The 13,990-nt window shown below is 42.7% G+C and overlaps 1 protein-coding gene across 3 annotated transcripts in view; it reads right to left on the bottom strand.

Annotated features, from left to right (window-relative positions):
- fhip1aa (FHF complex subunit HOOK interacting protein 1Aa) overlaps positions 1-13,990 on the bottom strand; it is a 250,298-nt gene that overhangs the window by 3,151 nt on the left and 233,157 nt on the right. For all 3 annotated transcript variants that reach the window (XM_078541265.1, XM_078541270.1, XM_078541273.1), the window contains exon 12: positions 9,847-9,988. In XM_078541265.1, the coding sequence (XP_078397391.1) occupies positions 9,847-9,988 (142 nt within the window). The remainder of the gene's footprint in view (positions 1-9,846; positions 9,989-13,990) is intronic.

Genomic DNA, 13,990 nt, shown 5'->3' with positions numbered 1-13,990 from the left:
GAACTTAATGTTAAGTCCGGAAGGCTGTAAAGTGCCTAATCGGAAGATGAGGGGCTGTGCCTCCAGTTTACATTTGGGCTTCACTGGTCAACCCAACACTCACGACAATCCTGCCATCCCAGGAATCAATCTGGTGAACTTCCGCTGCACTACCTCTATGGCAAATGTATCCTTTCTTAGGTAAGGAGACCAAAACTGCACACAATACTCCAGGTGTGGTCTCACCAAGGCCCTAAACATTTGCAGTAAGACATCCTTGCTCCTTTACTCAAGTGCTCTCGCAATGAAGGCCAACATACCATTTGCCTTCTTAACTGCTTGCTGCACCTGCATGCTTACTCTCAGTGATTCGGTATACAAGGAAACCTTGTACATCAATATTTTCCAATCTATCACCATTTAAATAATACCCTGTCATTCTGTTTTTCCTACTGAAGTGGATAATTTCACACTTATCTACGTTATACTGCATCTGCATGTATTTGCCCACTCACTCAACCTGTCTAAATCGCTTTGAAGCCTCTTAACTCGCCTATACTTGCTAGAGTTTAGAAAGATGAGAGATCTAATTGAGGTATATAAGATGCTAAAGGGGATAGACAAAGTAAACGTGGAGCGGATGTTTCCCCGTGTGGGGCATTCTAGAAGTGGAGGCCATAGTTTTAGGCTAAGGGGTGGTAGATTTAAATCAGAGATGAGGAGGAATTACTTTTCTCAAAGGGTCGTGAATCTGTGGAATTCACTACCTCAGAGTGCAGTGGATGCCGGGAGGCTGAATAAATTTAAGGAAGAAATAGACAGATTTTTAATTAGTAACGGGTTGAAAGGCTATGGGGAGAGGGTGTGAAATTGGAGTTGAGTCCAAAATGAGATCAGCCATGATCATATTGAATGGTGGGGCAGGCTTGAGGGGTTTATGTAACACCCTCCTCATCATTCACATTCTCGCCAAGTTTCGTGTCATCAGCAAACTTGGAAATATTACATTTGGTTCCCTCATCCAAATCATTGATATATATTGTGAATAGCTGGGGCCCAAGCATACCCCACTAGTCACTGCCTGCCACTCCAAAAAAGAACTACTTATTCCTACTCTCTGTTTCCTGTCTGCTAACCAATTCTCAATACATGCCATTATATTACCCCCAATCCCATGTGCTTTAATTTTGCACAATAACCTTATGTGGACTTTCATCAAAAGCTTTCTGAAAGTCCAAATACACCACATCCACCGGTTCCCCCTTATCTATTCTGCTACTTACGTCCTCAGAAAACACCAGTAGGTTTGTGAAACATGATTTTCCTTTCATAAATCCATGTTGACTTTGTCTAATCCTGTTGATATTTCTAAGTGTCCTGTTATCACATCCTTCATAATAGACTCTAGCATTTTCCCTACTACTGATGTTAGGCTAACTGGTCTGTAATTCTCCATTTTCTCCCTTTTTTAAATAGTGGGGTTACATTGGCCACCCTCCATCTGCTGAACTGTTCCAGAATCTACAGAAATTTGGATGATGACAACCAATGCATCCACTATTTCCATGGCCACCTCCTTTAGTACCTTGGGATGTAGATTATCAGCTTTCACTCCCATTAATTTCTCGAGCACTGTCTTTTTTAGTAGTTCTAATTTCCTTTAACTCCTCCTTCTTACTAGACCCTTGCTTCCCTAGCATTTCTGGGAAGTTACTTGTGTCTTCCTCTGTGAAGACAGAATTAAAGTAGTTGTTTAGTTGCTCTGCCATTTCCTTGTTCTCTATTATAAATTCTCCCGTTTTAGACTGTAGGGACCTACATTTGTCTTCACTCATCTTTTTCTTTTACATACTTGTAGGAGCTTTTACAATCCGCTTTTATGTTCCTTACAAGTTTACTCTCATACTCTATTTTTCTCCTCTTAATCAATCTCTTGGTCCTTCTTTGCTGAATTCTAAACTGCTCCCAATCCTAAGGCTTGCTACTATTTCTAGCAACTTTGTATGATTCCTCTTTGGACCTAATACTATCCTTAATTTCTTTTGTTAGTCATAGTTGGGCTGCTTCCCTGTTGTGTTTTTGCACCAGAAAGGGATGTATAACTGTCGCAATACAAACATTTGTTCCTTAAATATTAGCCATTGCCTTTTAATGAAGTTCCACAATCTATCTTAGCCAACTCACGCCTCATACCTTTGTAGTATCCTCTGTTTAGATTTAGGACCCTAGTTTCAGATCAGACTAGATCACTTTTCATCCTAATGAAGAATTCTATCATGTTATGGTCACTGTTCCCTGAAGGACCCTGCACAACAAGATTATTAATTAACCCCTTCTCATTGCACAATATCAAATCTAGGATAGTCCATTCCTCAACGTATTGGTCGAAAAAGCCATCTTGTACACACTCCAGGAATTCATCCAAAGTATTATTGCTAATTTGGTTTGCCCAGTCCAAATGTAGATTAAAGTCACCCATGATTATGTAGCATGATTACTGCAGTATAAGTGGATTGACCTGCCAAATTCTCCTTTCTATTGAAGTCAGTCTACCCACTACTGCCAGCTTTCTGCCACTGCTGAAAGTGTAAATTACATCCCATGTTTCAGATGTAGATCCATCATCAGAGATCTCCCCTCCACCAACCTCCTACCCCCACCCCAAAAATACTAACTAAACACTAGTGATACTCCGTGGATGAATAAATGCACAAGGGGGCAACTGAAGGTTTGGAAAGAGGCATCTATTAGCTGGCACAGAAGTGCATAGTAGGAGACAACGCAAAGCAATTGAGAAGTCAAAAAACAAAAAGGAAGATGAAGATCTATGAAATTAAATCACAAAGGAACATAAAACAGTAAAATATTTTATAGGCACATGAATTTAAAAAAAGGAAGGCTATGAGGGGAATAGAACCATTAAGGGATAAACAGGATAATGTCACAGGTAATGAAAGATGTCAGAAATATTAAATTATTATTTCACTTTGGTATTCGCCAGGGAGATGGAACAGGTACACATGACATTGAATGATGAAATGAGCAATGAGATAAGTGTATTTAAAATTTTTAAAAAGGGGTCAAAATGAATAACTTAATCAAACTCAGAGGATAAAACCTCTGGTCCAGAATGATTGTATCCGCACATTTTGAAAGATCTAGGGAAGAGATAGCAGAGGCATTAGAACATATATTTAATTATTAGTTACAAATAGTGTAGTTCCAAAAGACCGGAGGATAGTTTATATAGTTCCAATATTTAAGAAGGGGGACAGGACATTTCCAGGAAATTATAGACCCGTCAACCTAACACTAATAGAGATTCCATTACTTTTCCTACTGTCAAAGGAGAAAATAGAATATCTAGAAACAAAATATATAACAATGGATTTCAAAAGGGAAAATCTTGCTTGACCAACCTTTTTGAATTTTGAGGAGATAACAGTGGACAATGGTAATGCGGTAGCTGTAATTCATCTGGATTTTCAAAAGGCCTTCCATAAGGTGTCCATTATAGGCTAATGAATAAGGTTAGACAATGTGGGGACAAGTGGCAAAATGGATTGCTAATTGGCATCAAGACAAAAAGCAGAGAGTGGGAGTAAAGGGTGGTTATTCAGAATGGAAGAAGGTGGGAAGTTGTGCTCACAATTTACATTAATGTTTCAGATCTTGAAATCAAGAACACAATTTCTAGATTTGCAGATGACACCAAATTGGCAGAGGGATTGTCAATACTGAGGAGGATGCAACAAAGTACAGGAGGACCAATAATTGGCAACTGAAGTTCAACACAGATAAATGTGAGATAGTACATTTTAGTAGAAAGCATTGTGGTTGGGAGAATGTGGATTGGATCACTTATTACTTGGAAGGTGCAAGTCTAGATGGGGTAGAGGAGCAATGGGATCTTGTAGTACAAATACACCAATTACGAAAAGTTGTACCACAGGTTAGCAAGGCCTTAAAAAAAGCAAGCACTAGATTTCACTTCTAGAGAAATAGAACTGAAAAGTAGGGAAGTTAAGCTAAATGTATCAAACCTTGGTTAGATTACACGTATACCGTGTGCAGTTCTGGTCGCCATGTGTGAGTGAGTTTGAATGAGTGAGTGAGAGTAAGTTTTAGAGTGAGCGAGAATATGAGAGTGAATGAGTGTCAGAGTGAGTGAGTGAGTGTGAGTGAGAGAGAACCCAGAGACTGAGAGAGCAAGCCAATCGGGCACATACACACACGCACACAGAGGCTGCCTGGTGTGGGGAACACAAACATGCCTCCCCAAAAACCTATCCGCACACCGGCCGGGAGAGGAGGAAAATACAGGTTGAAAGGAAACCCATTTCCGACCCCCACTTTCATATGAATTCCACCCAAGGCCAACTCAAAGTGTGAGACAAACACAAAGTCAGTGTTAGTTAAACCCAATTCCTTATTCAGTCCTGGTCCCCTCCCCCTTCCCTGGTGACCAGGACTTGAGGCCTAGTCTGTCTCTTGTCGAGAAAGCAAGAAATTGTAATAGTTTCTTCTGTCAACAACCCTGTCAGGTTTCTTATGTACTGGAAGACAGGTTGAAGGTAAAGAAGGGTAATTTTGTTTTTACAAATCTAAGAGCTAGGGTAACAAAATGAGTTTAATCAGTTCTGGGAAGAAAGCATTTCTGAAGAGACTGGTTGAGACGGTAGAGAGATCAAAGGCAAGGGATGCATTTAAAGAAATACTGATGCCTGGGGGTTGGGGGGGTGGTGCGGTGGTAGCTGGTCAGATCTCCCAGAAGACAACAGGATAGCTGGTCAGAACTCCAAGACAGTGTGAACAAGGCCAGACATGAAGACCCAGTTGCTGTCAACCTCAGAGGGCACCCCAAGGAAAAAAGGCACTGTGTGATAAAAAATTACTGGAATTCTATAGATTTTGAAAATCTGTAAGGATAGTTGCTGAACAGATAAGGGGGAGGTTAGCTCAAAGGGTAATTAAGCTAAGATCTTGTGGGACTGTTTTAAAATACTGTTTACCCTGTAAAGCGATTCTTGTGTTTAAGTATAATTGTGGGGGGTTTTTTTGCTTTATTCTTTTAATAAATGTTTACTATAAAATCATAAGTAGTCAGAGACATCATTTCCTGATTTCAGAACCTTCCCACATACTATACAAATTGAAAAAGCCATTTTGGAAGCCGATTCATGTTTCCCTCTACAATTTGGGCAGCTTGGCATTTACCATCAGCCGTGCCATAACACTCTCTTGCTCTGCTTCTTAAACAAAAAGGAGAACAAGGTTTTATTAGTTAGCTCTGCTGTTTGCCACTTTTTAATGGTAATTTTTATTAATTACTCTTTTTCTAAATTATCAATTTATTGCTTTGACATTGATTCGTTTTGCTCAGCAAGCTGTTTATGTTTTCTTCATACCTTAGCTTTTTTTTTGAAATGCAAGTTTAATGTTGTGTCAAACCAGATCTCAGGCAGCTGCTGAAGGGGAGTCCGATTGCTTTGTGGAGGACTGGCAAAAGAGGTTAATTTTGTTTCAATAGAAATGGGAAATGTTAGAAATGCTCAGCATGTCTGGCGGCATCTGTGCAGGGAGAAACAAAGGTCAGTGACCCTTCGTCAGAACTAATGCAGGTCATGGACCTGAAGCATTAACTCTGTTTCTCTCTCCAAAGATGCTGCCTGGCTTGCTGTGTATTTCCAGTATTTTCTGTTTATGTTTCAGATTTCCAGCATCTGCAGTACTTTGCTCTCCTACTATATGCTCCAAGCTCGACATTTGTAAGTGTGGTTAGTTTCAATTTAAAATGAGAAAATATTTATCGCTCAATGCAAAGTGTAATTTTTCTGTTAACAAATCCCATTTGTGTGGATAGAAATAGCACATTACTGCAGATGAATTGTTTAGTGCTAATTTACTGGAAGGTTTTTCCATTTTTAAACTTGGAAGTGAAGCCAGGAGTCATGTGCCAATAGAATATGTCACTGTTAGTTCAAGATATTCTCATTCTCAATGCATGGGATTATTGTTTGTGCTGCTTTGGATGTTGCTGTCTGGATATTGCACAAGGCCAGGCTTAAAGAAGCGGAGCTGGTTGCATCATATGAAAGACCAAGTGGTATATAAATGTCCAACAAAATTGTGGCTGTGAAGTGTATCATACCGAAACCTACACTTTCAGTGGGCTTTATAAATAGAGGCATAGAGTACAAAAGCCTAGAAGTTTTGCTAAGCCTATATAAAACAGCTTGACTCTACTGTGGCCATGATTCCCAATTCTGGGCACCTGAAGGATATGAGGGGGAAGGTTAAAGAGGGAGAGTAGTAAGGGGCCCTGAAACAGGAGAAGCACCAGGGCCCATGATTTCTCTCTCTGACCCCAATCCAGGGTGATGTTCAATTCCCTCTTAGCACTGGCATCGCAAAGGTAAAATGTGCCAGAGACTGTTTTACTGGTGCTCGGTTGTAGGCACCATGTCTTACAATGGTCGGTCAGCTTTGCAATATCGTTGTTCAGTGTGTCTTCCAGCTCAGGGAATGTCTGAGCCCGTGTGCCCCAGCAGCTGTCATCTGCATGGATAAACTTGAGGAACCAGGTTGGCGATAGGTCGTTGGTGTACAAGTTGATCAGGGTTGGTGCTAAGACAGATCATTGGCTTAGCCCATTTGTCTGTTTCCTCCAGGCACTAGTCTTGGCATTCATATGCACCCTGAGCTAACTGTCCCAGGATAGCAGTTCAATGGCATCAGTAACCCAGGGAGGGAGAACTCTTGGATATTTTGATGAATAGGCCAATGTACCAAACTGTATCGTAGGCTGCAGTGAGGTAAAGGAAAATTGCCCCTGCTTTAAGATTCCTTTGAAAGCCATTTTCAATGAAAGTGGTTAATGCGAGGACCTGATCACATGTATTTCTTCCCTGTTTAAAGCATTGACAGGCTGGATCTCCTTTCTCTTACCTAATTGAGGCCTTTAAAATTATGAATGCTTTTGATAAAGTGGAAAAAAAGAGTATTTCCTCTTGTGGGGAAGAACATAATTAGCTGTCATCAATATAAAATGATCACTAAGAAATCCAGTAGGGAATTCAGAAGAAACTTCTTTACCAAAAGAGTTAAAAATGGGTAACTCGCTAACACTGGGATTGGTTGAAGCAAATGGTATAGATAATTTAAGGGGAAGCATATGAAGGAGAAGGGAATATAAAGTTATGATGATAGATTTAGATGAGGAATGATGGGTGGAAATGAATGCTGGTATGGACTAGTTGGGCCAAATGGCCTGTTTCTGTGCTGTATTTCCTATGTAATGTAACCTTATGTAAAATATGGTTTCCTGGACTTGTTTTAGCCACTTAAGGTTGGGGTGGCAGGGAGGTGGAAAGAGGGGAAGATATTTCCATATTTGTTTCCTTAAATTGGCCTCAAATTCTAGATCATTTTTGCCTCACCCAGGAGACCACATAGCTGTTGGGTTGGGGTGGGGTGGGGTTGGAAGATGGATGCCTTGTTATGAATTTTGATGCTTAAGGCATCACAACTGTGTGGGGCAGCCTCAATGGATCAGCTGGTCTTGTTCATCATTTTTATATGTAACCATGATATACCAGTTCTGGCTGACACAAGGCACCCAAAGTGAAGACTTTTCAATGACGTCAAACTCGTATTCTAAAACTGAGAGGCGCATACATGGCAACAGAAATAATAAGGCAGGGTTTCCCAAACTTTGGGTCACAACCTTCAGCAGAGTTGGGAGATGAGATTTTGGGGTTGTGAGTACCAAAGCAGCAATGGCTGCTATGGAGCTCAGACTGAATGCTAACAGCTGCAAGGCCCCATTAAATCCTCACTTTTCTTCTGTTGGTGGGCATAACCTAAAGGGACAGTAAGGGGTGCACGAGGAGACTGGAGACTATGCCTTAGTGAGACATGGACGGAGTGTGGAGTTGGGAATTTGGCTCATTTGGGTGAAAGAGGAGCTCCATCAGATACCTTTTTTTTAAAAAGCAGTCACCAGTAGTTTGTGAGCTTTTCTTCCTTGTCTGTAAGCTAGGAAAGTGTAAGGTTCTATTATATTAGAAAAATAGAAAAATGTAAGTTTTACATAACCCTTAAGTATCTAACTTAAAGGAACAAGAGCTGATTAGTGAGTAAGTCTACTTTACTTTCTTGTCTCCAGTTTATAGTAAATAGTTGAAAATATGCTTAAGGTATGGCAGGCAGATGGGCCACATGGAATGCCCATCCTGTAGCATGTGGGGAGTCGTGGACATTACACGTGGCCTAGATGAGCACGTGCAGGAGGTGTCACCAGCTGCAAAAACTTGAGCTCTAGGCTTCAAAACTTGAGCGGCGGCTGGAGTCACTGTGGTGTATCCACAACACTGAGGACTATGTGGATAGCACTTTTTTGTCACACCACAGGTTAGGAGTGTGCAGGCAGAGAGGGAATGGCTGACCACCAGAAAGTCTAGAAGGACCAGGCAGGTAGTGCATGAGTCCTCTCAGTCTACCTTGCTCATGAACCGGTTCATTAGTGAGGATGATGGTTCCTCAGGGGAGTACAGCAAGAAGAGTACAGCAAGTTCGGGGCACCACAGGTGGCTCAGATGTATGGGCAGGAAGGAAGGAGAGTGAGAGAGGAATAATGGTAGTAGATTCGATAATTAGGGGAACAGGCAGGCGTTTCTGCGGCTGTGGACCAGGATGGTATGCTGCCTTCCTGGTGCCAGGTCAAGGATATCACAGAGTGGCTGCAGGACATTCTTACGGAGGAGGGTGAACAACCAGAGGTAATGGTTTACATTGATGCCAATGGCATAGGTAGAAAAAGGGATGAGGTCCTGAAAGCAGAATTTAGGGAGCTAGGTAAGGCATTAAAAAGCAGGACCTCGGAGGTAGTAATCTCCAGATTACTATCAGTGCCATGTGCTAGTGGGCATCGAAATAAGAGTGAATGCGCGGCTGGTGAGATGGTGTAGGATGGAAGGATTCAGATTTCTGGGGCATTGGGACCAGTTCTGGGGAAGATGGGGTCTGTACAAGCCAGACAGTTTGCACCTCACTGGGGCCAGGACCAAATATCCTTGCTGAGAGATTTGCTAGTGCTGTTGGGGAGGGTTAAAATTAGTTTGGCAGGGGATTGGGAAATTGAGGGTAGACTCAGATGAGGCAAAATTAGAAATGAGAATGGAAGCCAGAAAATCAGTGAGTGAGTCTGGAAAACAGAAGAAACAATTGATAGAAAATAAAAGAAAGTTTGGCAGTGCTTAAGGGTATATACTTCAATGCAAGGAGTATAGCAAATAAAGCAGATGAGCTGAGGGCACAGAAAGAAATGTGGCAGTATGATATCATAGTAATTACAGAAACATGGCTTAAAGAGGGACAGGAATGGCAGCACAACATTCCTGGTTACAGGGTATTCAGATGAGATAGAGAGGGGGATAAAAAGGGGGGAGAGGTGGCAATTTGGTTAGAGAAGCAATTACAGCTGTGAGGAGGGATGATATGTTAGAAGAACCATTAATTGAAGCCATATGGGTTGAGCTTAGGAACAAAAAAGAGGCAGTCACACTACTGAGAGTGTAATATAGACCCCCAGTCAGAGGGAGATAGAAGAGAAATATGTAGGCAAATCTCTGAGAAGTGCAAAAACAGTAGGGCAGTAATTCCAGGGGATTTTAACTACCCCAAGATGAACTGGAATAGTTTTAGCGTGAAAGGAATGAAGGGATTAGAATTCTTGAGGTGCATGCAGGAGAACCTTTTTGGGTAAACATTACAGGGGCTACAGGGAAAAGAAAGAGGAGTGAGAGGAGCAGCAAGATTTCATGATCCGTAAATGGTAGTGTGGACAATTTTTTTTAAAAAAGGTACCTTCGACTGCGAATAGCCCCTTGCGTGAAGTGGAGATCTCCACCCGAGAGAGCAGATATTCCCGAGTTTCAGTCAGGAATGATGAGAAGTTTTCCCTTGTAGAAGCAAACTGCTCGATTGCATTTTTTACAGATGCCAGCACCTGTGCCAACACAAACATTGAATTATCAAAGATACTTCTCATACTTTTGCATGTTTGATGAAAAAGTGAAATGGTTTGATTTGAACAACCAGACCTTATTTTTTCCAAATTAATTTTACTTAATAGAAATAGGCTTTGAATTCATTTTCAATTCAGAATAAATATGAATTCAAAATTTCAATCTTTTAAAGATCAGCCATTCTAACATAGTTTGCAAAATTGACAAATGATCATGTGCCAATATCTTACTTACTTATTGTTTTGAATAGATTTTCTTTTCTCAATTATTTATTTCCCAAAGAAAACAAGCAAAGCAATCAAATAGCAGAAATCATTGTGGCACTGCACCATACAGATCAGGAAGATCACAAGGCTGATTAACCTGTGCTGGGTTAACTGAGCTCAACAGGGGGCAGCAGTGTTGGAATTACAGTTGGTCTCCGGGTCCCCAGCTTGGAAAATGAAAAATCAGTCAGTCAGTGTTCCCTCTCCAGACAGACATCCAGTGACCCCTCTCCAGACCGCCATCCAGTGACCTGTGCTGTGAAATTCTATATGTAGTGAGTTTGCATGATTGGATTCATCGGCGATTCTGTGAGCCAACAATCACTATTCGAACTCTCACACAGAATTGGGTATTGGAGGACTAAATACTATATGTGGAGCCATGTGCCAAGATTGGGAGCTCATGAAAGTAGAATCATAGATATTCCACAGCTTACCATTCAATGATTACACAATATTGAACACTGAGGCATTGTCATTATTATGGTATCTATCTTTCTCTTTTTCAACTAAAAATATAAGTTTGCAGAATACAATGTTTATTAAGTACAGGGAGGAAGATTTGCTCGCATATATTTTGAAAGCTGTAATGGTCACATAGGGCTTGCTGATCAAGAGGCTGTGTACTGGCAGGAGAGGCTTTTGCACTCAGCCTTCTTTTCACAATAGTTATACTGCTAACCAGCCGTAAGAGCTGAAAGCAAGAGTTGACAAGCAGACTGACCGCTACACACCATCCACTAAGCTAACACATATTGATGCATCGCATCAACCGTAGACGCATCGTGATGCCTCCCCGTGGCGACACATGTAAACTGGACCTATGTGGATCTTGTGGACCTATGCTAAACTACAGAGGGGACACAGAGGTGAACTGACCCCCAGACGGATGGCATACAAGCCCACCGCCATGTAGTTACTCCCTGGTGCCCACAAACCAAATCCCCAGCTATAGGTAAATAGCCATATAGCCTTTGGGTGTCTCAGGAGAGGAGGCGGCTGAGGGAGTAAACCATGACAGAAAATCTGGAGTGGAGTCCTATAGGCGGTAATGTGACTTCTATCAGGCAGCTTTCCAGCAACTCTGGCAGCAGAGCTGTACCAAACAGTACTGGTTTAATCCTTTCCTTTGGACAATACTAGCAATGCCGAGAGGGGGGGCCCTGATGCTTGGGCAACTCAGGGTCTCCATAATATTTGCCCCGGCCTGCACCCTGGAGAAGACACTCCAGGTTCGTGGTTTACATTGGCACAACACAGGAAGCAACAGTTACAAACTCTCACTTGATTGGCACAGAACATGCACACTAGGGGTTACTTCTGACGATGGAAGAGCTCATTGCATTTCACTGGATAGCTACCACCTGCCTCAAGCTGGACATCACCCAGTCAGTTAGGTGCTGACCCGTCATGGCCTGCTTGCATTAAACAGGTGCTTGGAGATTTGAGAGTCATCTCTCAATGAGCAGGTTGCTAATCTATGCACGAGACAAAGCAAACTCAACAAATACGACACCAGCTGCTCGCCTTGCAAGCTGGAACGTAAGGACTATGCATCCTGGCTTTATTGATGACCTTCTGCAGGTTGATGATGTACTCAAGACAGCTGTGATCAACAAAAGAACAGACTAAATGTGGGCATTGCTGCTCTGTAAAAAAACAAGGCTCGCTCAAAGTTGATCCCTTAAAGAGAATCATTACACATTCTTCTGGCAGGGAAAAACTCTAGAGGCAACATGTGAGCATGGAGTGGGCTTCACAGTAAAAAAAACTCTGCTTGTGATGATTGAACTCCCCACAGAAGGCTCAGAGGTTTCTTACACTTCGCTTGTCAACAAGTGCAGAACAAGTTACCCTCATGTGCATCTATGTCCCAACACTCACCTCCATCCCAGTTGTCAAGGATCAATTCTATGAGGCACTTGATGCTGCCGCCAGCAGAATTCCCAGCACTGAGGGTTTGTACCTTCTAGGGCGTTTCAGCATAAGGGTGGGTACCGACGACACAGTTTTGCCAACATGCATAAAGCACCAGGGAAAAGGCAAGATGAATGAAAATGGACAGAGGTTGCTGGAGCTTTGTTGTTACCATGGACTGTGTGTGACAAACAGCTACTTCCAAACTAAACCATGCCACAAGGTCTCCACACCATTGGCACCAGCTAGATCTCATCATCACCAGATATACCACCCTCAACACTTTCTTCATCACCTGTAGCTATCACAGCACGGACTGTGACACTGGCTGCTCCCTGGTGTGTAGCAAGATCAGACTTCAGCCAAGGAAACTATACCACAACAAGAAAAAAAGGTCATCCTCAGATCAACATTTGCCATACCACTGACCCAGAAAAGACCCAGAAGTTCCTCAACATCTTCGATCAGGTTCTTTTGGACAACAACGTCCAAGGGCAGAGTGCGGTGTTACAGTAGGATCATCTGAGCAACACCATCTATAACTCATAGGAATGTTGACTGGTTTAAGGCTTATTGGACTGAAATGGAGCCAGTTGCTGCAACCAAGAGGAGAGCCCTCATGAACTACAAGCAAGTCCCCAGCAAACAAAATCTAGGTGCTCTCAGAGCTGCCAGAATCAAGTCTCAGCAGACTGCTCGGCACTGCACCAATCAATACTGGTTGAAACACTGCAACAGCATGCAAACAGCTGCTGAATGCGGGGATGCTAGAGAGATATATGAAGGAATCAAGGAAACAACAGGCCCAGCAACAAACAAATCAGCCCCCTTGGAGACAAGTCAGGGATGATATCACTGAGCCTAGCAGGCAGATGGAAAGGTGGGTGGAGCACTACATCGAACTTTATGCATTGGGGAACATCGTCACTGAGGAGGCTCTCAGTGCCACTCCAGGCTTTCCTGTCATGGAGGAGCTGGACAGCGAGCCCACCATAGTAGAGCTCAACAAGTCCATTGACTGTCTTGCCAGTGGTAAAGCCCCAGCAAACAATGGCATTCCACCTGAAATCATCAAATGTGGAAAAGCAGCACTGCTGCAGCATCCCCATGAAGCTGTGTCTCTGCTGGAGGAATGATTTGTGCCTCAAGGCATACGGGATGTAAAAAGTCAACTTGTATAAAAACAGGTCCCAATGACTGCAGCAGTTACTGAGGCATCCCCTTGTTAAGTATTGTGGGGAAGGTCTCTGCTCACGTTGCTGTGACCAGATTGCAGACCCTAGCATTATGCACCTACCCTGAGTCTCAGTGTAGCTTCAGAGCTGGCAGATTGACAACTGACACGATTTTCTCACTTCAGCAGTTACAGGAGAAGTGCTGCGAACAGTGCAGACACTCTACATTGCCTTCATAGGCCTCACCAAGGCCTATGACCGCATCAGCATTGATAGATTTTTTAAACGTCTGCAGAAAATAGTCAGTCCGCCTGGACTCCTGGGTGTCATTTCTTCTTTCCACGAGAACATGACCAGCCTCCTCAGTTACAATGCAGCATCATCGGAGACTTTCAAGGTCAGCAGCAGGGTAAAGCAGGGCTGCGGCCTGGCGCAAACTCTCTTTGGCATATTTTCCTCCATGCTGCTATTGTGTGCTTTCAGCGACTCAACTGAGGGTGTCTACCTGCATGCCTGAAATGAGGGCAAGCTGTTCAACTTGGCAAAACTGCACGCCAAGGCCAAAGTGCGTAATGTCCTATTCTGTGAGTTACTGTTTGCTGAAGATGCAGCACTGGCATCTCAT

Source organism: Cetorhinus maximus, chromosome 1 (genome assembly GCF_964194155.1).
Source record: "Cetorhinus maximus chromosome 1, sCetMax3.hap1.1, whole genome shotgun sequence".
Classification (NCBI taxonomy): Eukaryota; Metazoa; Chordata; class Chondrichthyes; order Lamniformes; family Cetorhinidae; genus Cetorhinus; species Cetorhinus maximus.
The sequence above is the reverse complement of the archived record's forward strand: the minus strand, read 5'-3'. Positions and strand labels throughout refer to the sequence as shown.